Source organism: Toxotes jaculatrix, chromosome 7 (genome assembly GCF_017976425.1).
Source record: "Toxotes jaculatrix isolate fToxJac2 chromosome 7, fToxJac2.pri, whole genome shotgun sequence".
Lineage (NCBI taxonomy): Eukaryota > Metazoa > Chordata > Actinopteri > Toxotidae > Toxotes > Toxotes jaculatrix.
The window spans coordinates 18,553,098-18,577,358 of NC_054400.1; the positions used below are offsets into that span (position 1 = coordinate 18,553,098).

Here is a 24,261-nt window from a genome sequence, read left to right on the forward strand (position 1 = left end):
AAATGTCACAGTAGTCTGTCTAGTAGCTGTCCAGGTATTTAGTCTGAACCAGAGCTGTGGACTGACCGATAGGCAGACACCGATATCCCTAGAGCCACGCTGCTAGCATGGCTAAAGATTGGTTTATTTTAGCTCAATTGTCACTGTTTCTGCTCAGTGTTTCTTCAAACAACAATGCAAACTCTGCCACCATCTGCACACAGCTGTGTTAACTTACATTCTGCTGATTAGAGCCTCAGTATGTGGAGGAAACCCCCTGGCCTCTAGTTACTACAATCACTTCATCCACTTTCTTTCTCAGCAGGAAAATTTCATGGGAAGCTCAATCTACCAGCAGCAGTGACACTTCCCAACAGGAAAGCAGACCAAACAAACTCTCCTGATTTCCCGATAAGAGTTGATACCAAGTTTATCTGTGGTGAACAGTTCTTGAGAAGGGCTAGTGTGGTTTAATGTTGTTATTCACATTCTTCCCAAGTTTTGTTGATGTTACTTGTTGATTTTACTGTCTCCAACAGTAGATTAACAAGCTATAGTTCTTTAAAAATTGGAAAAGGATTGGTTTTGCTGAATTTATTTCATTTATGTCACTGTATTTTGAATATTTTTAAGAATTTGTTCTGATTTATTCTAATTTATTCTGGTGGTTTATATAGTGTTATTTTAGCATATTGTTAACAACGATTTCCAGTCATCATTGTACTAAATTGATGTAACAGCTTAATTACAATTCAGATTCATGGCAAAATAATTAAATAATATGAACATCTGTTTTTTTCCCTTAAATTATGCTTTTCAAAATGAGTTGGTGACCCATGATGAGCTGTTTTGATGAGCTGCAGCCAGCACAAATACTACCAAACTGTATAAAATATGACATTCCAGATAAAATTGTGAAATAATTAACAATTTTAGGATATTTAAATTAATCTTGGAGATTACTTAAATCACATGGGATCAACCTTTAAGGGAGCTAAAGAGATATAGTTCATCTGCTTTCTGTGTCTAAATTTTCAGTTCCCCTTGTTTGCACATTGGGGTGATCAAAACTTCATAGGCATCCCTCAGCATGATGCAAATCCAACACAACACCACAACAAGCTATCAGCCTAAATATTAAAATTAGAGATGAGTCAACACCTCTTTGAAACATTCTCTCTAAAAACTGAAGCTTCACAAAGATATTATTCACTGCAGCAACAGATCATACTGTGGCCCACTATTTGGGGTCACAGAGTTTATATTTGTCATGGTCTACTGGTTTAAAAGCAGCCACCAACCTCTTGTCACCACTAGATGGCAGGACAAGTCAGTAGATTCTGGTGTTTCCACTGCATTGTCTTCATCACCTCTTCTTCTCTGGAGAGAGAGAGAGAGAGAGAGAGAGAGAGAGAGAGAGAGAGAGAGAGAGAGAGAGAGAGAGAGAGAGAGAGAGAGTTGAAAATACAAGGAGAGTTTTGCAAAGACTTTTAGAGTTAGACATCCAGGGTCTGGGGATCTATCTGTTGCATGGCCTTATCATTAACAAAAAGCAGCAACAGTGGGAGGTTGTGGAGCTCTTGTCGTTTTTATGCATGCTGTGTTGGACCCAGTGATGAGAGGGTCCCGACAACAACAGTGAGACCCACAACACTCATGCTTTCTCGGTCCCCTGCACCTCAACCTTTGAGTTACCCTCACTGCTTTCCTTTGGATTATTACTTTTTTTCATTGCTGAAGACGCCTGTGGAGGATTGAAAGAAGAATCTGCAAGGAGGATTAACTTCTCTTACCAACTTTTTTTCCCCTTTTTTTTTAAACTGAAGGTGGTTTTAGACATCATCTCATCTATATGAGATTTTCTACAGCTGGAATAATGCCTTCGTACTGGAGTAGAATCTCTTGGTTTCCACTGGTGTTTGGTGCTGCGCTGGTTGTTCTTACTGCTGGTAATGCTGGACCAAACCAGGACAGAAGGCAGACTGGGTCGTCCTCATGCTATGGAGGCTTTGATCTCTACTTTGTTTTGGACAAGTGAGTTACCTGACACACACTACCTGACACTGTTAGAGGGGCTCAATGAATAGTATGGTTTTTGTTGACAAGTGAAAGCCATTATAAACTATTGTTATTTTTGCATTTGGAATTTTGTTATTCTGCATTGTATTTATCTCCAGTGACTGAACCTGACGTGAATATTCCACCCACCTGTGTCTGCTGAAAAGGTATCATGACGCAATACTTCATGCATTGTCATGAAAGCATAATAATGTGTTAAAGTAAATGTGCATCATTTATGTTAGTCTTGTGCGCCTGCCAGTGAAAGTCATTGTCTGCCAAAATGTTTTCATGATGTGATCATCGTTTCTGTTATCATGACGCCCCCTGGTGTCATGTCATGCAAGAAAATGGATGGATGGACTGATGATGCAATACTCTGATAAGCCTCGATCTACATGTCAGCATGGTATATGTCCACAGATGGAAAAGATTAGTGGTGTGTTAGGTGTTCCTCCATTCATCAGTCTTCTGCAGGCTGCACTGGTTATAAGGACTGTTGACTGCTATTTGGTATTCATCATCTTTAAATAGCATGTACCATGCAGGCAGTTTCTTATTCAGAGTTACTGGCTGGTAAGAGCATGCATTTTATGCATCATTATGTTTCCTCATCTTCTTGGAGTTTTAACATAGTCTGTGTATCTCAAGTAGGACACAGGATGTTTGGCCTGCCAAAGTCATTTGGACACATCAGTCTTGATTTAGAAACAGTTTCCATGTTTATCTAACCTGGTTTTTGGTGAATTGTCTGTTTCTTTTCAGCCAAGCAACATGGGCACCTGATCAAAGCTACCACAGAGAAACTTTTACCTGACCAAATTTTTAATGAGGCGTGATATGGCCTTTATTTCCGAAAAATTTTTGCAGTTATTTGGAACACATGCATGATGCATTTGTAAGTAAAACTTTAATTTCCGTGCTCCATGCTGAACAGGAAGTGAGCAATCTCATCAGCAAAGTCAGTCAAGTGAAAACAGTTCCCAAAAATGGCAAGTGTCACACATGAGCAGTGTTTACCTGAGTTTTCCTGAATGGGACTTGTAGGGAAAGCACTTTAAACCAAAGGTAAATATGCTCACAGCTGCTCTGGCATTAACAATTAACTTACCCAGACTGTTGCCTTTGGACTGTAGCACAGCACTTACCTTATGATGTCTTTTTTTTTGCAAACCTGGTTTAAAAAAAATAAAATAAAAATGAGTTTTTATTACTTTTTTTAACCACTAGCTAAAATGTTTTCCAACAAGGTCAATAACAAATGTGTCATGCAACTCATAATTTTTCTTACCTGGAAGATGGGGTTGGTGGATTGCAGCCTGCCATCTCACTCTCTCTGTATGTAGCTCCACTGTTTACTGTCTCTGTCTCTTCCTCTGACAATGGTGATGGATTTTCCAGTTGTCCTACAGTGCATGCCAGTGCCAGCTCCTGGAACACTGCTGTTCCTCTTAGCGGACATTAGACAATTGTGTGTAAGAGAGACTAATTGTTAGCGTGAGCCATGTTTTAACGACACAGATTTACATTACACGAGTGACCTGACCGCATTTTTTTGTTGGGCATCGATTCACTGTATTAGCTGTTCCTTTTACTGTCTTTTCTCCTGGCTGGAACTTAGCTTGGCCTTTAGTAGTGATGTCCTCCATCTACCCTCACTGTCCTCTTGCAGTATCTGCCTGATCTCTTTTCTCCTCTCTCTTCTCCATGTCTGCACTGCCCTTTCTCCATTAGCTCCAGATGTTCCAATGTTTCAGCCTGTTGGCTGGGCTGTTTGTGCTGGGACTTGTGTCATGGTAACAATGGAAAAAATAGGTGTTTTGAGAAATGTTTCAGGGGGTTGTGTGTTATAAAAACACAGTTTAAATGAAAGACATTTTGATAAGCATCATTACTGAAACACACAAGCTGGCAAACTGTCCTCGATTAACCAAATACCACTGTATGTTGATATCTATAAATAATTAAATAATTAGATTAGATAGATCACTATAATGAGAAACTTCTCTACTTCTAAATCTTTAATCTATTTATCTTTATTTCCTAACAACAACTGAACAGGATACAGATGACTTTGTGGCAGTTGCTATAAAGTCCAATAAAAACATTAAGAAAAAAATGTGGATCGAAACAGCTCAGTTTTCTGTTCATTAGCAATGAGGGAATAGAGTGCAAGATGACTAACATCCACGGTGACCTAGTTGTGATCACAGAGCTGGTTGCATGAAAGCTTAATGAGGGTACATTTATCTGACTCCAATAACACTGACATGATTGCAGGTGCATTATAAAGATGTTAACAGTAATCTGAGGAGTACAACATCATTGCTACTCCTCAGTGTTTAACAGCTGTGCTGCTTAAAGTAGTTACTCATGCAGAACTATTCTGCAGGCTCTTTCTGTTCAGCTGTTCTCTTCAGAGGCAGTCTGTTCCATGGATGGATTACTGAATGGGCCTACTGGGCACAGGCACAGGGGTCCACGGGCACAGGGACCCAGGGGTCATGGTCAACGACTGCAAGGAGATGCAAAACAGTCACAAAGATTTGTGAAACAGTTCCAAAGAAACATAAAACAACCACAAAGAAATGCACAATGACCACAAAACAACTACAAAGTGGCATAAAATGTCTTCAAAAAGACACAAAATGACACATATCAACCACAGGGAGACACCAAATAACTACAAAGAGAAAAAAAATGACAGTTCATAAGTTCATTAGCTCATTAGTTCATTAGTTTGTTCATTCGTTCATTAGTTAGATAGATAGTTAGACAGTTTGGAACTTTGATGCACACGTGAAAAAATATCTTTGGCTTTACCACATAGTGTTAAAAACAGTACAGTTTAGAGTAGTTGACAATACAGAGCAATGTACAGTACAAACAACAGCAACACTGTGCTAACAAAAAACATAGTTCTAAATACATAAATACAGTAAAACTAAAATACAGTATACAATTTAAAAACAAGAGAAGGACAAGAAAGAGACAGAATGAGTACAAAGAGACACAAAATGACTACACAGGTGCATCATTTATAGTCATTTTCTGTCTCTTTCAGTCAGGGGGTCTTGCTACAATGTAAGAGGGGTGGGGGGCCTTTCAAATGTGTGTGCTGAGTCCATTGTCTCATTATCTGTCCATGGTTAGTAGTTAGTTTAAATGCACAGCAATGGTTGAAAAAGATCCTCACATTAATTTGGCTTTTCTCTTCTCTCTCAGATCTGGGAGTGTGCAGAACCACTGGACTGAAATCTACCACTTTGTTGAACATCTAGCTCATAAATTCATAAGGTAAAAAGTCATAGTTGTGTTATCAGTCCTGAGGGAAAACATGTAAGACATGATTACTGATCTAACAGAGTGTATTTGTCTTTTCTCTTTTCTGTAGTCCACAGTTGCGGATGTCCTTCATTGTGTTCTCCACTGAGGGAAGGATCTTAATGGGTCTGACAGAAGACAGGTGGGTGCAGATCCCCTCAAAATTGCTTTTAATCCTTTACTTTTCTATCATCCAGCTGAAAGGAATGAGTGCAATACCAGATTTGGACACAGGTCACACACAGTTATGATCCCTCTGCATTTTCTTGATCAAGATTCCAGACAGATACTTTCCCTTGCTGTGATCTGTCTATACTGTCGTCGGTCTGGACAAGTTCTTCATCATGTGGTTTTTGACACATTGTGGGCAGCTCATGTGTATAGTCTTTCCTCAGCAAAGTGTCTGAGCAGCCACAGAATCTTTTCACTGTTTCACTGCTTCCCTCATATCTTATTCTACAAAGGGCTCGTTTCCTGTCTATCTGCGTGACAGTATCTCAAGCCAATACACACCAATACTCTTTCAGTTTGTTCATCTGTTACACGTTGCTGGTTTTTTCTGCAAACGCTGCCCTTATGGAAACTGTTATTCTGTTACCACGCCTCACAGCGTCTGGTTTTAGTCAAAAGTGTGTGAACAAATGCATTTGACAAAATAAATATTGCCAATTAGATTATCAGCAATGTGGATTACCTCGTCCTCTGTACATCTCCACAGGGAACGCATTCGCAAAGGTCTGGAGGAGCTCCAGGGGGTTCTTCCAGGGGGAGACACCTTCATGCATGAGGGCATCCTGAGGGTGAGCATCCTCCGTTTGTCCAACTCCAAGCTGGTATCTGCTTTATGTCCAGAATCTCTCCAGATCAAACACCACTCGGTCCAGAGCAGTAAATAACTTGTGTTAGAGCAAGTGGGGAGAACTTCTTTCATTCACTGCACGCTACCAGATAGATAGTCTACTGTTTCAATGCAACTTTTCTTTTTTTCTTTTAACAGGCCAGTGAGCAGATATACTATGGAAACACTGAAGGTAAGATGCCCCACAAATTTGCACAGATGCACAGATTTAAAAAAAAAGATTTTTAGATTTGTCTTAAAAATGGACAGTTTACTGCTTCAGACCTCCACAAATTCAGATTAAACAACCTGACAAAGGAGAACACATTGTTTGTCTCGGTTGCTTGCAGCTCATAGAAATACACTTACACAGTGCCTATTTTATCAGATGCATCTGTACAATCTAATCCAACACAGCAGCTCTGCCATAACTTCTATCCTTACAAAGCTCAAAATGTTCAGTTTTAGTTACATGTTTATTACTGAGTTCATAGTTAAGGGTGGTGTTGTGTTGGACTGTATTACATTAAGAATTGTTTCTTTTCTTTTTTTTTGTCCTCCCTATTTACACACATGAGAGGACTAGAATATTAGAAACATCTCCAAATGGGATGCTGTCCAATACAACTCCATCACTAACTGGTTCAGTGCTAAAACACATAATTGAATTAACACTTTTATGACAGTGTCAATAAACATTGAACATCACAGGGGCCATAAAAGTTGACTTCATAGCAGAGCAGTTGTATTGGATTGCATCTGATTGTACAGGTGCACCTAAAATAAAGTGTATGTAACCTTGAATGGGGGCCTCGGAGTTGACTTGTATCATTTTATAGTGTCACAAGCCAACTTGTGTGAGACCCAGCTCAGAATGGGTGTTTATTTCTGATGGGGAGGTCTGGTGCATTGTTCTGGGATGTAATTCATAACTGTGCAATACAAATTACAACAAATAGGACTGTGAGCTACCAGAAAAGTAACTTGGGTAATCTTAATAATGCTGCATGGTAATTTGCAAAAGAGAAGAAAGTAAGTAAAGTGGGCAAATTCTTTCTGTCTGCAGGTTATCGCACTGCGAGTGTTATCATCGCTCTGACAGATGGAGAGCTGCATGAGGATCTTTTCTACTACGCCGAGAGAGAGGTGAGAGAACTAAAGAGAAGTTAAATGGCTCACACTAATTATAACCAGGTGAAACGTGACTGTGCACGTGATGGACCAGATCAAACACTGCCACCCCATACATCACCACTTTGATCCTCTTCAGTCGGGAAAAGTATCAGTGTCAGATTTATATATCCGAGCCCAGTCGTCGTCTTCCTCACATCTGCTGTGGGATCTAATGATTTATTTGCTCCTCACACCATCCAGACACTACAGGTGAAGGTGTGTGAAAGCCTGAGCCTTTAACCAGCTCTGAGTGCCCTCAGTGACGTGTGGATGACAGAGAGGGATGAAGTGGGGCTGATATTCACAGTAGCCTGAAATGCTGCCTCTTGGCAGCTGTGGGAGGTCTTAGGCTGTCATACAGTGTCAACACCAAAATTCACTGGCATTATTACTTAGAAATGAATTATTTGGCTTGTGTGTTCTGTTTTGGAGTCAGGCATCTGTGTGACATTTCTACTGTCATATGACGATTGAATAATATTATTCAGAAGGAAAATAGTGTTGCCCAACTTCTTGTAAAATCAGTCAGACAAACACAAGCCTGTTTTCCACCATGTTTTGCATGATGTTGTGAAATGCAGAGGTGTAATTGAACCCAGGTGTTGAGCTTCTTCCTGTTTTTGCTTTGAATCTATGTGCATACCTGACAGGCCAATCGTTCCAGAAGTCTGGGTGCCTCAGTTTACTGTGTGGGGGTGAAGGACTTCAATGAGACACAGGTGTGTTTTTTCTTTACTAAGTTTTCGTCTGTACCTTAATATCTGTTGACATCTGGGCTGAAGTGAGTTTAAATCTGAAGCTTTGAAAAACAAAAACTGTATTTTGAAAACACTTAAAACTATGTTTTAAGTAGCTATAAAGTGCTTTAGATCACACAAAGGTGCAGTTCACCCCAACATTCTGTCACCAACTATTTTCTCTTATCAGTCCAAACTGAATTTCAAATGTCTATGATCAGTTTGTTCAGCATTATTTGAGTGATTGTTAGTCTAATCATTGCAAGCCTTTATGTGGTGTGAAAATTGTTTTAGTTTGTCTACTAAAACAAGGATATTGCATAATTTTGTGAATTGTGTTCATATGAATTGCCCTAGTTTAACCAAGTATCCTGCAAGCTCAACTAATTCTGTCAGGCCACACAATTAGAGAGTTTCAGCTGACATCTGGGCAACTAGACAATGACTGAGTAAGTTTAACTGTGACTTGTGAATGTAATAACTTGTTTCCTGTCTAGCTGGCAAAGATTGCTGATAGCAAGGATCATGTCTTCCCTGTAAATGATGGATTTGAGGCTTTGCAAGGGGTCATCGATTCAGTAAGTATTTCAGTTCTGCCCACAAACATGTTCAAATAGCACCAACTATGATTAATGGACTGATACACAGCTGAAAGGTCCGTAGGAAATCGTCTTGCTGTAATGTAATCTCCTCTCTGGTCTCTCCTTTAATCCATCAAAACACAAAGATCAAATAGCATGCAGGAAACAAGGCAAAATAGGTTTAAATCACAATTAGTTTTTCCATCCGTGGAGCCTGGCCAGGGACAGAATTCCAGGAAAACCTGCTGTGACTGTGACTGTCTTGCGACTGACTCCTGGCCAAACATGATCAAAATGTGTGTTTCATCTCTTAAGACTCATCTCAGACTTAAATTGAGAAATGAAAAACAGTTTGTCATGGAGGGGCTTTTGTCACTGGGATATGAGGTTTTTTCTTCTTTTTTTTTTGTAGAAGAGTTAAAGGTAAGGCAGCTGACTGTCATCTGGAACAGATTAACAGCAAACTGAGAGCTGCTGCCTCTTATTCATGTGAGCGGGGCAGTGGCTCATGAATCTGTCTTCTTCGTCTTCAGGGTTATTATGGGTATATTCCTGGAGAGCATCGAGCACAGATGCATCTACAGAACCCAACTGAGAATATATGCAAACTTAAAGCCGAGAGACCCCAGTGGCAAAAGGTTTAGTAAATTACCACAATCCAAAAGAGACAGATTCTGTACTGAATCAGTACCATAGTATTGTCCTTGAATGGAAATGAAGCTGTTAGCAGAGACTGTTTTTAAAAGTCTACCTGTGTGTTTGAGGATGCTACAAAACCTGAGGTACACAGGCTGGCTGCTGAGCGGTGTTGAATCAGTTCTGACCTTCTCCTCATCTCCTCAGATCCTGAAGAAGTCATGTATCGAGATCTTGGCAGCAGAGCCCTCTAGTATCTGTGCGGGAGGTAAGAAAAGGAAGAAGTTTTCAGCAGCTCTTCATAAGAAGCGCCAACAAGCAATAACATGTACCACACATCACACATCTTCACTGGTCCAAAATGATTTAACCCAGACCGTATGTCAGTATCAGCTACAGCACTTTGACACAAATCATCATCCTTGTTGTCCACTGTTCCTCAGTCATGATACATTGTTTTATAGAAAACAATGTTTTCAATATCCCAGGTGCTGGGTTTGTGGCATTGGTTCCAGAGAAGCATCAGCATCATACTGAATGTCGAGTACTCAAAGTCTTTCTGACAACAAAATCTTTCTGTCTCTAAAAGCATTTCAAGTCAGTAACCACAGTGACAAGGTAATAGCGATAGTTGAGTCTTCCACATTAAGGGGAATGAGGAGTTTTGGTATTACTTTGGACCAAAAGAACAAAACAAACATCTAATTTTTAAGTTATTTGCAGTTGCTGATGTGACATTTTTCCTTCTCCTCACCCAGAGTCCTTCCAGGTTGTGGTGAGAGGAAATGGATTCCTCCATGCCCGAAATGTTGATAAAGTCCTGTGCAGTTTCCGAATCAATGACACCCTCACTAAAAGTAAGTGAAACATGTCTGAACATCACAACACATTTGGTGATTCACTACATGTTTCTGAACGTAGTGAGTGTAGTGTAACTGAGAACACACTGACTCACAGCTGATTGCTCAGTCCATTTACAATAAAAACAGTTTAGAAGAATAAACACTTCAATGAGCGAGCCATTGTAAAATTCATCTGAATTACGCTTAGCTGAGCTTCCCGAACACCATCAAACTCCAAGTCTGCTGCACAGCTGGAATACTCTTTGATCAAACAAGCAGCCATGCTGGTGTTACTGGTATCATAGCTTTTTCTTTTTTTTTCAAACAACATGCTGTGCAATTTTAACATCCTGGAAAACAGCCAGTAACAGTGCCACACAGGAGGCAGAGGAAAGGAAAAGGCCTCAAGGATGTAACCAGTTTCCCCATAGTTCTTACTAGTGGCTCACTGTAATAGTTATTAAAACCACTTCCTACCATACATGCCACAGAAGCTGCAGGAGGTGCTGGATTAATTACAAAGGCACTAACAGTGCAGTCTTATGTTTATCTATACTGTCTCTTTTGAAGTTGTTTCTGTCTGTTTTCATTTTGCATTATGGTAAACCATTTGTTCAGCTTTCCCATGTTACCTCATTCGTATTCGCGTATCTATAGTATGTATGCATGTTGCCACATGTGGTACTTATTAGTTACACAGAGACTGTTTTCTTTAATGAATAGTACATCAACATTCAAAGCAGGCGTCTTGAGCTTTGAATCAAGTTCTTGTAACAAAGTAAAAAAAGAAAAAAAAAGACTTCTCTGTATTAAAAGGTGAACAGTTCCTTCGTATCATTCTTATTTCTGCATCACACAACACAACTTTCTGCAGCAAACAATTTGAGTAAAATTATCTCCTTATGTCAATCCCATTATACTTGTATACTTCTCCCACGGATTCATTCACTTCTCGAGATTGTTTACACACAATTCTCTGGAACTTGTTTACTTCACATCACATTTAAATGAAAATAATTAGGCCACAATGAGCTCTCCTGAAGATAAATATGCGATATTCTATAAGAAAAAAAAAACAGTTCTCTTATAATACATCTTTACTTGCCTTTGTTGACTGCCCCGCTCCAGCTCGCAGCATACTTTGGTGAAATGGTGAAAAGGAAAGCAGCAATATGTAACTAACATGTGTTAAGCAGATGAATGGATGTTTGAGTTTGTGTCGCCAGGAAAAGTAGCAGCAAATACAGTCAGGTGCACTGGGATTTGGCAGGCCCTGTCCTGAGCTGTCCATTGTTGTAGTGACAGATGTTGCAGTGGACAACACTGAACTATGCAAATAATGAGAGACAAGGGTTAAAGGAATATGCTTTTTTTTTTTTTTTTGCTTTCTAACCAAAAGTTAGATGAGAATTGTCTGTCTAACAAATATGAAGCTCCTGCTTGCAGTCGGTTAACTTAGCACCAAAACTTGAAACAGGGGGAAATGGTTAGCTCCTTTAGGGCTGACTAATTAACATGTTGTTTCTCATTTGTTTAATCTGTACAAAAACAAGGTTTAAAATGGGTTTCATGAAGTCCAATGTTTTCCCAGAATCCACTGTGTAATGAACTTGTCGACAATCCGTCCTAATGAGCAGTCTTTTAAAGACTGAACACCATCTTAAGCAACCATCTTAATTCCAAGTAATTTACCGCTTAAAACTGAACTTGTGGCACTTGTCTGCACCTCACAGTAAAACATGACCTCTCCCTACACTCGGGAAGTAAACAGTCCAATAAAACATTGTGACTTGGACGAGGGATATTAGCTAGCATCTTTATCTTTATCCTCGGGGGATTTAAACAGTGGAAACCTGCAGACTGCAGAGAATTAGGTCCCATCAGTCCTTTACTAGACTTTTCAGTAGTTTGTCCTTTTCGTCTTGCTTTAATAGTGTGAGGCCATTCAGAGTGCGAGCTGGGTGCAGAGATGAACTCTGAACGGGACCATATCTGGCCCAGTTAGTATTGGTGCTGAGCTGTTTTTGACAGCGTTGAACCCTCAACCCCCCGCCCCCCACCCTTCCTCTGTCCTGCATGGTATTTCTAGGGAAGAGCAGTCACAGACTATGCGACTGCTTGTGTTGATTTCCTCAGTTCAGGGGTATGCTCTCCTCCTGCCAGGATAAACAGACAGGCTTGGGCGACGATGCTTGTTGGAGCCGCTTTCCCAAAATCCAGCTGGACAAGGAGAGGACCTTGATTTTGCCTGAAAAACAAAAGCTGTGGTGAAATAGTTTGCCGTGGTGTTTCTGAGGGGGATACAGCTGTCTTCAGACAGCAGACAACAAAGCCCTTTTTGAGGGGGGGTGGAGAAACTCTTCTCAGTCTGTCTCGTTTGTTAATCGAGTGAAAGATGTGACATCATCTTCGGTGAACATGCGCATGGCTTCCCTTCTCTTATTGCCCAACACTTATTAAATTAAAAGGTCATGTGGTGTTAACTCAGTCAATAAAGTAATCTTTCTGTAATCAGGCTAAACAGTGACATAATCTAAAAGGTGATTCGGGTCATGAGTTGTGGGTAAGACTCATGCTTTCGGGTGCTTTGTATGTCAGAGACTACTAGTGACTGTTACAACAAGACAAGACTGGAATGTCTGGCTCATGTCTGTGCTGTTTTTAATCCCTTTCCTTCTTCTTCTTCAGTGGTGAAGCCTCTGATTGTGGAAGATACATATCTTCTCTGCCCTGCACCAGTGCTTCAAGATGAGGGGATGTAAGTCCTGTAATTTATGAAAATGAATTTGAGGTTTCACATGACACCGTCTACTGTGTTTTTCTAAGGCACTGCATAAATAACAGCTGAGATGTTTTTTTTTCCTTTTCTTTTCTAGGGCAGCAAACCTTTATGTTAGTATGAATGAAGGCCTTAGTTTCATCTCCAGTTCCGTCACCATTACCACTGTGGGCTGTGTGAGTACAAAATAATGCGCCAGCATTTAGGTTTGAAGCTGGATTCTTTCAAGGTCATGGTGTATTGCAAAAACAAAACAGACTAGCAGTAACAATAGATAACAAACCAGTAAAACAATCCAAACAGTGCTATAAGATGTCTAAATGATGGATGCTGATTAATTAAAGTATTTCAGCATGAGCAGTCGCTGTCTTTAACTAGTGATTCCATGGAAGATAAAACCAAAACAGCCTCTTTCCTGCAGAAAGCAATAAGCCTAGAGAAGTGGTTTACAGGGATTTAGTGCTCCACATATTCAGACTGTCTGTGTTGACGTGTCTGTCTCTGTCACAGTCTGATGGGACCATCCTGGCCATAGCTCTGCTCATCTTGATGCTGCTCCTGATCTTGGCTCTTCTCTGGTGGTTCTGGCCTCTCTGCTGCACTGTGGTGAGTTTTCTGAAACACCAGAGCATTAATAACATATGCACATGCTGCTTTACAGATAGCTACTGGTCTACTCTTCATCAAGTTTTAAATGGTTTTAAACACTTTTGGAAGGCAGCAATCTCGCTTGCAGACAACACAACAGAGAGAAATGTCTTTTCCAGGTCTATCTTCTTTGGCTAACACCCCCTAAAGCAACTTGTTAACCTAAACAACACCCCCATGGTGAGAAGGTTAGAATCTGTGAGCATATGGTTCCTCTGAATGGCTGCAGATGACTGTGGTCCACAGCCAGAAGAGGTCAAGGCCACTGGGTGAACGTGTGTTTAAGTAATTATGCTGCTGTTGAAATAGTCTGAGTTTCCAAAGGTCGCAACAGGTGAACTCTGAGTCTCACCTCTCAATACTCCCTCAGTATATTCAGTGGAAGACTTAGCAAATTCTTCCACCAATAATAGCTTTGAATAATTTGAATTTCCAGTTAGTGATATGGAAACAAAAACCCACATAGGCTGAATGTTTTGGGTTGATTTCTTTGTTACTATGAGATTTTTAGAAGCATGGTAATTCACCAGGAATAGAAAGTTTTTCAAAATGAAAGTTCTCTGTTCTGGATACAGTAAAAAGAGGAAATAGATCTGGAAAAAACATGTCTGTGCCATGATTTAGACAGTGGTCAAACTACCAGCATCACAAGATTTCAACAAACTCTCTTGTTACCAGCTGCTCCCTGTCAAAATCTGTATTTCTCCTTTCATATGAAAAGCGGAGTATCTCTTCAAAATGCACTCCAATGTTTCCAGAGCTGGAAACAGGAAAGCTGAGAATTGCCAGAGAGAGATGTCAGCTTTTACAACATGGCTGTCCCTCCCTTTACTTTTTCTGTTCTTGTCCATTTGCAGTTGCAAATTCAAGTCTGTGCAGCAAGTCTGTGTTTAGGAAAGCGATGCTAGGATACAACAGGGAATCGTTTTGTGTTCCAGGATTTGGAGAAGCACGGAGGAAAATTACAAATAAGAATCAGGATCACTTAATTTGCCGAGTGCATTTAATGTAGAAGAACTGGTCTTTATTAGACTGGTGAAAAAACATACTGACAGCTCATGTGGCGACATATGTACAAGCTAAAGGGTAGAAAGGGATCCTGAAAGACATAGGCTAAACTGTACATGCTTAAAAATTCATTCTGTCTGTGTGCGGTCATGCAATGTTACAGCGGTATGACACAGTCTGGAAATGGAACGAAATGGATGAGGAGCAAAAATCAGAAGAATAGGCAAAACAAAAAGTATAAATACTATAAAATTTTATGGATAACACTGCTGCATACAGCAAATAAGAGCGGTATTTATGAGTCTGTTACTCCTCTCCTCTCCTAATCAACAACCTCAGGCCAAAAAATCTGGATGGCAGATTTCTAGGTCAGTGCATTGCTCTTGTAAGTAGGAAAAAAACAATTCCTCAACCATGTGTTGTTGTGTAACCATGTTGTTGCATACAGAGAACACATTGCTCCGACATGCAGATTATTTAAAAAACACTTCTGATACATGTGTTTATTACTTCTGTCATCTTCTGATGTGTAACAACACTGTCCTGCTTTCTCCTCTCGTTGCACGTCTGTATGTGTGTGTGTATTTTTCCCCCCACAGATCATCCATGAACCCCCGCCGCCAGTTGTGGAGGAGAGTTCGGTAGGAGCTGCACCATCTCCACTTGATCTGTTTCTTATGACTCAAAAAAAGAAAAAAAAAATCTCATTATTTAAGATCTAGACAGCTGCCAGTGTTTAGGTTGTGTAATTGCTGAGTTTACTCTTACAATTTAAACCTCAGTGACCATGCAGCGTCATTCTCTCACTCCCTGGTGTAAAACTGTGATTTCACTCATTTAGCGATTCATCAAATGTGATGTGAGTTAACGCCCTCTTAGCATAACAATGAAATCTTGACTTTAACAGCTCTTTTTCCCCCCTCTGTCCTGTTTTAAAGACGGCTGTTTTGTAATCAAGACTTTAATTCATGTTTTTTAAATCACTTCCTCTGGAGCTGTTTGGGTCTTCGTGGAATATAAAATTTAACTGACTAATAACATTATTTCACATGAATTTGAGCAGCATATTCCTGTTATTAAAATACATTTTGACTGCCCAAACACACAATGCCATTACAGAGAGCTAGCATGCAACTGCAGGACATATCAGGCTGCATTTATTTGCACCAGTTAAACTGAGAATTAGATTTAACTGGTGAATTTATTTCAAAAACAGACTCCAATGGCAACCATGGCCTCAAAGACAACTTTCAGACATCATTATGGCTTCCTCTGTGTGACATCCTCATAGATTATGAGTCAGACAGGGTGTATTAAAGAGCTGAAACATCACAAGTTTGGCCAGTGGGCTTTGTCATTTCCTCTGATCTGACAACAGAAATGAAGGCAGGGGTTAGGGAGGGCAGACAGAGAGGTATTTACTTCAAATGAACTGCCTAGTGACAAGTTAGAGGTCATACATACCATTGGATTGATATGAATACATTCATGTAAAATAAGTGAAAAATTAAACTTTAGTTTAACAATTGAAGCCCACTTATTGCCTGTCAAACAACCCATTAATAAATATATTACTCTAAAACCTACTTGCTGTCTCTCTCCCATAGGATGATGAGGACTTTGAAGCCCCTAAGAAGAAATGGCCGACTGTAGATGCCTCCTACTACGGAGGAAGAGGAGTTGGGGGAATCAAAAGGATGGAGGTGAGGTCTAGTAAATCTCAAGCAATCTAAACTATTTGTTGTTGTAATTAGTGGATGAGCCTTAGAAGTGCCTTGCTAAAATGTAACAGGTTATCCGTTGGTGTTGCTCTAAATGGTATCTCCAATTAAGGACCACAGCACCTCCAGAAAGTTTAAATAACTCTGCAGCTCCGATTTTAATTGCCCTAATGCTGTAGCATCTCATCTATGTCTGATATATTCACAATTATACACACATGACACATGAACTTTTTTCCACATGTGCCAATGATGGAAAACATTAGAGGTTGTGTGTGGCACCTTCATAAATCTCTGACTCTCTGTACTCTCTATTTTCAGGTACGGTGGGGTGAGAAAGGCTCCACAGAAGAAGGAGCAAAGCTGGAAAAGGCCAAAAATGCCAAAGTCAAGATGCCTGAGCAGGAGTATGTGCTGCCCCCCACGCGGGTTCTCAACAACGGCATGCACAAACCCCCGGGGCCACGCAAGTGGTACTCACCAATCAAGGTACCAGAACGAGCAGCCAGGAGGAAACTGTCTGGGGAGTGTGTTTGGTCTGCAGATGCTCTTTCAAGTCTCATTGTTGACGACAACTAAAAATGGCAAACGTATAGGAATTATGAGTTTCATCTGTTCAGCATAAAAAATGGCAGAGGATTTGTGAGACATTTGTTCAAGAAGTCTGTGAATATAGCTCAGTTTACATTTAATTTATAAAAGCATTCCCGATTACTTAATGGCTCTGCTGGGACAAATTTTTTAAAAGCTGTTAGCATGCGTGCTGTATAAAGTATAACATCTGTTACAAATTACTCCATGTTAATCTGGCTGAGAATATGTAAGTAATAGCATTATTAAAATGTCGTAGTGAAAGTAGCACGAGATGTGTTAAGGTAATAACGCTTAGGTGACTACTGGCACACAGTCCCTTCCTCTAGGGCCAGCATGGGGTTAAAGGAGTCGTTCCAAAGTCTTCCCAGTCAGCGGGGGATTGCTAATAGAAACCAGACTCCTGTTGGACTGACCTCCAGGGAGCGGGGCTGCACAGCCAGCAGTTTTGTGAGGAAAAACAGCTGCATTTTCTGCCCTTATCCTCAAAGTATTTGCTGTGTTTAAAACTATGAAGAGTCAGTTCACAATGAGCTGAAATGATTGAACTGACACTTGGAAATGACTGCAGGAACGGGATAATGCAGCTTGAGTTAGGTGCACAATGTTGAACCGTGTTTTTGTTTGGCTAAGAGAGAAAATGCCAGAATACCAGAAACACGTTCAAGTTTTTTTTTGTGAATAGAAAGAAGCAGTTGGTTTTTTTTCCATAAGTATGAAGGTAATTTAAGATCACTGTAACAGTAATGTTTTGATTTCTTCTCTGTTTCCATAGAGCAAACTGGATGCACTGTGGGTACTTTTGAGGAAAGGCTATGACCGTGTGTCTGTAATGAGACCTCATCCAGGCGACAAGGTAAGAACACAAAAGGCACGCAGGTAGGCAAAAAAACATGCACCATTAATCAGCCTGCATTTTATCAGCTGATGTAAAGCCTTGGCGGTGCATTAGCATTTGGCAAACAAGTAGATTCTTTTGTATCTGACCATGTTGAGAAAATGGACCAGCTGTGAGTAATGAAGTGTGCACAGAGAGACTCATGGGAAAACTTGCGGTGAGTTGGGATTGAGACTGCAGGGTCTGGCTACAGCACACTGCAATGTAAAGACGTCTGGTGAAGTCATTATAAAAAGGCTAATGTAATTCCTCAAAGGCCAGCTGTAGTGGCGGTCGGGGTGGGTGGGTGGGGGATTCTTGGCTTACAATGTGCAGTGACCTCTACTGTTGGCAGCTGACATGTAGTCTGAGACTGTGAAAGTGAAAAAGTGAATGTGAGGGAAATCTGTATATAATAATTACATAAGCAAAGAGTTTATGTAATGTTTCATCTTTCCCTGACTTAGACAGAAAACTGTGTTGATCTAAGAGCAGCTATTATCCTTAAATTTGGAAAAGATCCATAGAGATTTGAAAATCATTTTAAGTATTTGGCATAATTTCTAGTCAACTGTTTTTGTGTTTGATACACAAAAACAGTTATATATGTATATAAACTTACCTATATAAACCTATATAAACTGTGAGAGAGAGAGAGTCTAGGGAAGAGCTGGTCCTATTATTTTCACAAAGCTGTACAGGCTGGCCCACAGCTGTGTTGACACTTAAGTCTTAGAAGAATATATGGCTGAATTGGGAGGATGAAACAATGGTCATGTAACCATGACTTAGGGGCCATCATCTCTAAACTGCTGCTCTTTCAAGCCACAGTAAGAAGAATAGAGAAGGATAACAGAGGTTCAGTTTCCACAGGAACAATGTAATTTACCTGAAACTTGTGCAGATACCAACCACGGTACTCAGTAGATTTTTAGTGTGGAAACGTGTATTAAGTTATCCAATAAATGCGATAAGATATTTTCATCTGATGTGATAGTGCCACCATTAAAATAATGTAAATATTTCACTCATTGCAAGCCTCATTTCTGTGATTGTTGTATGTTGCAACAAACTGACAGGATACATCTGGTAATGAAAAATTTTGGGGGTTTTCACAGTTCAAACACTCAAACAGTTCAAACACAACATCAGCGGAGCCTTCATGTTTAAGAATCTTCCGATTCTATCAGACTGTCAGGCAAACGAATGCGTCAAGTGATTTCTGAGCAGTTCCAGAGTCACTTTGATTAAACATTCTCCAACAAGCAGAAACACTTACTGACATTAAAAATGCTAAACAGTCTTTGCTGAAGATAGATGGCGTGAGAGCTGGAAGCCTAACAGCCTTCACCTTCAGTTGACAAAATATCTACAAAAACAGGGCTGATTGTGAGTTTCACAATCACATGGCACAACACACATCACATGAGGCACCTTCTCATTAGCATAAAGACAAAATATACAGCTCTGCTCCCTTTTTGGCCTCAAATAAATCCCTTAATTTTGCAAAACAGTACAAAGCGTATTGTTTTTAATCACATTTAGAGGCTGACAGTCTGCAGCCCTTCACAAATGAGGCCTATGAAGGCCTTTAGAAATCCCATCACAGCTTGCAACAACAAAATGAAGAATTCAGCAGAAACAACCAGGCCCTGTGTTGACCTTAATGCAACACTTTGAGACTCTTTGCTAGACCACTGAGAAAGAGAGAGAGAGAGAGAAAGAGAGAGAGAGAGAGAGAGAGAGAGAGAGAGAGAGAGAGAGAGAGAGAGAGAGAGAGAGAGAGAGACGGAGAGAGAAAGGGAGAGAAAGAGAAGAGAGAGAGAGAGAGAGAGAGAGAGAGAGAGAGAGAGAGAGAGAACAAATCACTCCACAGAGACTATGAGATCCTTCAGACACAGTTCAGTGACTGTAAAAATAATGCTGACCTTTTCTACAGTGAGCAAAGTTTGAGACCAACCGAGAGGATGAGGAAATCAATGTCATGCTCCAAGGCAAGGATGCTTCTCAGAAATGCATTTTTGGAGGCTAATTTTCAAAAGAGGCTAAAGATGCTGACGAGCAGAGAGACGGGAAGAGAGTTTCCAAAAGACACAACAGATCTGGGAAGTGAAGGAGAAAGTGAGCTCACAGGGGGACGAAGATGAAAAGGAAAAGGACTTGAATGTCTGCGACATGGGCGTTAGGTGCAAAGTGGAGTAGGAGGAGACCATGGGAAGAGGCAAACAAAACTTTCTCACTCACGCATTCTGTGATTTGAAGGAGAAGGAGAGCCCTCGGCAGGACGATTACTTGAAAACGAAGAACATGACTAGCTATGACTCAGGCTTTGGCCTGTTTTCAGATTGATCTAGTGAACCCTTTGTTTGTTTATTTGTCAGTCAGCAGTTTATCGTTATTTCACTTAGCATGAAGCAGCTTGATTCTGGGGAAATGCACTGACAGTTTAGCCAATATGCCAGAGCACGGGAAGCTACACCTGGGCTCTACTGAAGATGAACCAGTCTTTAAGGTGGACTAGCTCACATTACTAAACTCACTGTCAAACAACATCACCAGCTCTGGAGTTATATTCAGGGTTACAGTGAGAATAGGCAATGCACTGCTCTATAATTAGAAGAGTACATATGAGTCCTCTTCACTATAAAGCTCTTCATTAGTGCACTGGAAAAAAAGCTTGGGTCTAGTATCCTTGATGATTTGCAGTAAACAAGCTTGCTGGTTGCAATTAGGAGTCTCTTGTCAAAGCTTTGCTTTTATAACTTCCCCTAAATGAATGCAGTGGTATGAGGGAGGAGGCCAGTTGATCCTACTGCTTGCCTGAGAGAAACCCAAAGTCAGGTTCCTGTTACACCTCATATATTTCAGAGCCTCTAAAGACTAGTGTGTTTGTAGTAATTAGTAATTAATGCAACACAGGGCACAGCAGCAGGTTAAAAACTCAACATCACACATCTGAAAACACTTTGCTATCACATTTTCTTCTGTAGGCTACTGACTGATTATGAGTGTAGCTCTAACTACGATACAGAGTCCAAGAGACATAAAGATCCATGGCAATCCTTGTTGGTTTTTTAACATACATACATTTTGCCTGGTTTCGTCTCAGAGGTCGTTTTGCCCCAGTGATAATGAGAGCAGAGCTGTCATTCCTTATCAGCCCACTACAACTCCCTGATCCCCTCGAAGCAGCTGCTCCAGGGTGTAGCTTGTTTCTGGAATATGATAGTCTATCTTCCATGACCTCACTTTGGTTTGGATCGGGGAGAGTGATGGCAGGTTAACTTGTTCGGCTTGAGTTGAGCATCTATGCCCGTAACTGAAGCTGTGATTGAGAATAACAGCATGTGTAGGTTTAGGTTTGTTTGACAGTAAAGTGCCGTAATGTAGCCGTGTGCTGACAACAGGCAGGGCTTCAGTGAACGAGAGACGCAGTGCCGTCTGCTCTAGTCATCAGTCCACTCGATTTGTAACAGAGAGCAGCAAGGGACATTTTTATGTCTTAGACTAATTCAGCTGTCAGAGCAAGAAAAGTATGTGTTTTGACAAAGAAATAAGATTTAGAAAAGCAAAGTTCTTCAAGCAGGGAGTCCATTTTCCAAGCTCCAGAGTTTCCTTCGAGGCATGTCTGTGAGGGAATACTGAATGAGTCTTTGCAGTTAGGTCAGCTAGCAACACAGTCCTCTCTATTGCTCCTTTGACATTACGTGTCACGAACATGGGACCGATCACATGCATGGACATGTCCATTTCATCATACAGTAAATGTATCATAACAATGGGAAATGCTGTGTGGGGAAAAAAGGCAGCAAACCTGAGTGAGATCATTTTAAGTGAAACAGAAAATACATTTTAATTGTTGTTTACTTGTTGTGTATTATCACTGTGTGTCCCACTAAAATCTGGTCTGTTTTTAAATTTCAGGGCAGATGCATGAACTTCACCCGCTCAAAGTCTCCCCCTCCTTGCTACTCACACTACAACCACCACCCATCTCCCATCTACAACCCTCCTAACAAGAGTCCACCTGCGCCACAGAGCACCCTCCCACCGACCCCTAACAGCCCTCCATCATCTCCATCTTTCTCACCCTCCACCCTTCCACCTCTGCCTCCAACACCTCCCCCCAGCTCCACCACTCCATCTCCTCCCGTGACTCCTCCCCCTTACACGCCACCCCCCAACCGGGCTCTTCCTCCGACCACCCTGCACATACCTGCTCCGCCAGCTGCCCCGCCTAGCCCTCCACCCTCAGCCTCCCCAAATGGTTTCTTGCCTCCTCCTCCACAGGGACCTCCTCCTGGGCGAGCCCCTCCACCTGCACGCCCACCACCTCGCCCTGGCCTGTAGAGCTCTGGTTAGAGATGGGAGAGAGTCCCCACAAGTTTAGAAAAAGGCAACACGGAGTCCCACCAGCGATCAGGGAGCGCCTCGTGCCATGCTCAGCGGGCTGCGGCCTGTCTGCCTTGTGAAGAGGAGCAGAGAGGATTTGTTTTCAGCTATTTGTCTACAGTGACTTTTGTACACATCTAGCCCAACGGTGCAATTGCTCTGATGCTTGAATTACACAGACATTCCCTATAAATGAGGTCATGCAGGCCGGCTCAAAAACATTTGCCTCCATGGTCCTCTGAGCTGCTTCAGGCCCTGTTGTCCCCCTCCATGAGAACACAAGATTGGATGAATCTTAGCCAGCTTGTACTACCGCCTCTGTACACTCAACAAAGAGCGCAGTTGTGTTCATCATGACACCAAAATACGTGCCTATTTAACTTTCCTATCTGTCCTGATAAGAGATGATGATTTAGAGGAATATGAAAATCCATGTTTTTGTATTTTTGAATTTTGAGCAATTGCATGCAATCACGTTTGAGTCAGTATTTTTGTTCTTTTGATAACATTTCTACCTTGTTTTATACGGTTGTTTTTTTTTTGTACTTTTGATGAATAGACCACAGTTTCTGAGTTCAAATTTTTGAAGAAAAACAATCATTGCTGATAAACACATGTTGAAATATTGAAACAGCAGTGCAACGTGCCTGAACTTGTTCTTGCAACTTTTGACTTTCACGCCGTATTAAACCAGCCTAGTGTGACTCATAGCTGGCCTATTTTTTTTTGTACACATCAGAGCAAACGATACATTTATAAACAGACACCAAACTAGCCCTGTTACTATGACTAAGATGACTACAGTCACTGCTACCATTGTATATGCTCTGTCTATCAAGATGAGGACAAAAACACGTCAGAATCAGGGAAAAGCTTTGCACATCGTCTCGCTCATCCAGCCACGGCCTCTTGCAAAAACTGGTTTTATGTAAATAATCATTTTTAATATAACCATGTGTGTTCAAATATCTGTGTGCGTGTGTGTCAGAAAGAACGAGAGGGAAACTAGTGTACGATATGTATTTGTGAAAGCCAGTCCCACGGTAGACTAACCTGAGTCAGCTGCCATTTTCATCAACTTCAACAAAACTGTCCTTTTTTTTTGGCACAAGGTGCTTTCAATTCCTCGAAGCATGGATAACAATAAAAGCATGTTGTTTCATGGGTCATGTAAAGTTCAGTGTGGATTAAATGAGAGGTTAATATGAAGCTGGTCTTTGATGGGGATTGGAGAAGTCTCTGCAGAACGCAAAGCAGATTGCAAGGCCATCTTCAGCAATCGGAAAGACAGCGTGTAACTTTCCATCAGTACAGTATGTAGACACCTATGTTTGTTTCAATGAAAATTAAAGTAAACAATTTAAGTGTATAAAATTGGTGTCTGCTTTTCTGTTTTTCTTCAAACACAATCAGTGGCTTGTAAACCATTGGGATTTACCTCCTGACAAGGTGAAAACAGCCACTGAGCAGCAATTGGTTCCCTAAGCTTTCATCAAATACCTGTAAAAACTTTATGGGTTTACTCTCATATTTCCTTCAGTCACTTTTTATACACAGTGCTCCTCCTTTTCCTAAGTCTACAGAACATCTCCCACATGCTACTTCTTTTACAGTATGTTCATATATAAAGATAATCTACAACTCTCTAAGGTTGCAACAGGGATCATCGGGTTCACGCAGTGGAGAGTGGCTGTTTGCAAAAAGGCCTCACCTCACTCTCTGTGATGGGGGAAAAAAAAGAAAAGAATATGCAGAGCATGGCTAACTGATTCCAGATGTTCATATGTTGCATTATGTCACATGCACGAATGGAGTGAGCTATCTTGGAAAATATTAGACATCATCTAATCCTCAGGAAATGTGGACAGGCTGCAGGAAAGGCATGCTGGTGCTAATCGTTTGCGACATAATTTGGGGACAGCGGACAGGACGGGATGGAATAACAAGCTATAGCTTCTGAGCATCTCAAAGAAATTGACTTTGATCTGAAGATCTGAAGGTTTGTTCTGTCATCCGAAGTTGACAAGATGCAAAGACATTTTGTATTTGGGCTGTTCTCAGTGAATTTTCCCCTGTC

At 40.9% G+C, this 24,261-nt stretch overlaps 2 protein-coding genes across 4 annotated transcripts in view; one reads left to right on the forward strand and one right to left on the reverse strand.

Moving 5' to 3' along the window:
- The first annotated feature begins 107 nt into the window (after positions 1–107).
- Positions 108–22,743, forward strand: LOC121185046 (anthrax toxin receptor 1-like). Of its 3 annotated transcripts, XM_041043011.1 has the most exons (19): positions 1,876–2,013; positions 2,157–2,204; positions 5,263–5,334; positions 5,432–5,503; positions 6,080–6,161; positions 6,359–6,392; positions 7,266–7,345; positions 8,023–8,091; positions 8,607–8,687; positions 9,534–9,594; positions 10,085–10,183; positions 12,857–12,926; positions 13,045–13,123; positions 13,458–13,553; positions 15,203–15,244; positions 16,211–16,306; positions 16,646–16,813; positions 17,691–17,771; positions 21,717–22,743. In XM_041043011.1, exons 4-19 carry the CDS (start codon positions 5,445–5,447, stop codon positions 22,140–22,142), a joined length of 1,623 nt encoding a protein of 540 aa, XP_040898945.1. In that variant the 5' UTR covers positions 1,876–2,013; positions 2,157–2,204; positions 5,263–5,334; positions 5,432–5,444; the 3' UTR covers positions 22,143–22,743. The 3 variants fall into 3 exon arrangements, with proteins under 3 accessions (XP_040898944.1, XP_040898945.1, XP_040898946.1); XM_041043010.1 differs by lacking the exon at positions 2,157–2,204 and having other exon boundaries at positions 108–2,013; XM_041043012.1 differs by lacking the exon at positions 1,876–2,013 and having other exon boundaries at positions 2,025–2,204.
- Positions 11,913–24,261, reverse strand: part of gfpt1 (glutamine--fructose-6-phosphate transaminase 1) — a 29,824-nt gene continuing 17,475 nt past the window's right edge. The window contains exon 20 of the transcript XR_005894329.1: positions 11,913–11,923. The gene's annotated coding sequence lies outside the window, so the exon portion shown is untranslated. The remainder of the gene's footprint in view (positions 11,924–24,261) is intronic.

Excerpts from the sequence above, each read along its gene's own strand:
- LOC121185046 (XM_041043010.1), top strand. The coding sequence starts at position 1,832 with ATGAGATTTTCTACAGCTGGAATAATGCCTTCGTACTGGAGTAGAATC. Across the intron at positions 2,014-5,262 it reads CTCTACTTTGTTTTGGACAA|ATCTGGGAGTGTGCAGAACC; the intron begins GTGAGTTACCTG and ends CTTCTCTCTCAG. Across the intron at positions 16,814-17,690 it reads AGTGGTACTCACCAATCAAG|AGCAAACTGGATGCACTGTG; the intron begins GTACCAGAACGA and ends CTGTTTCCATAG.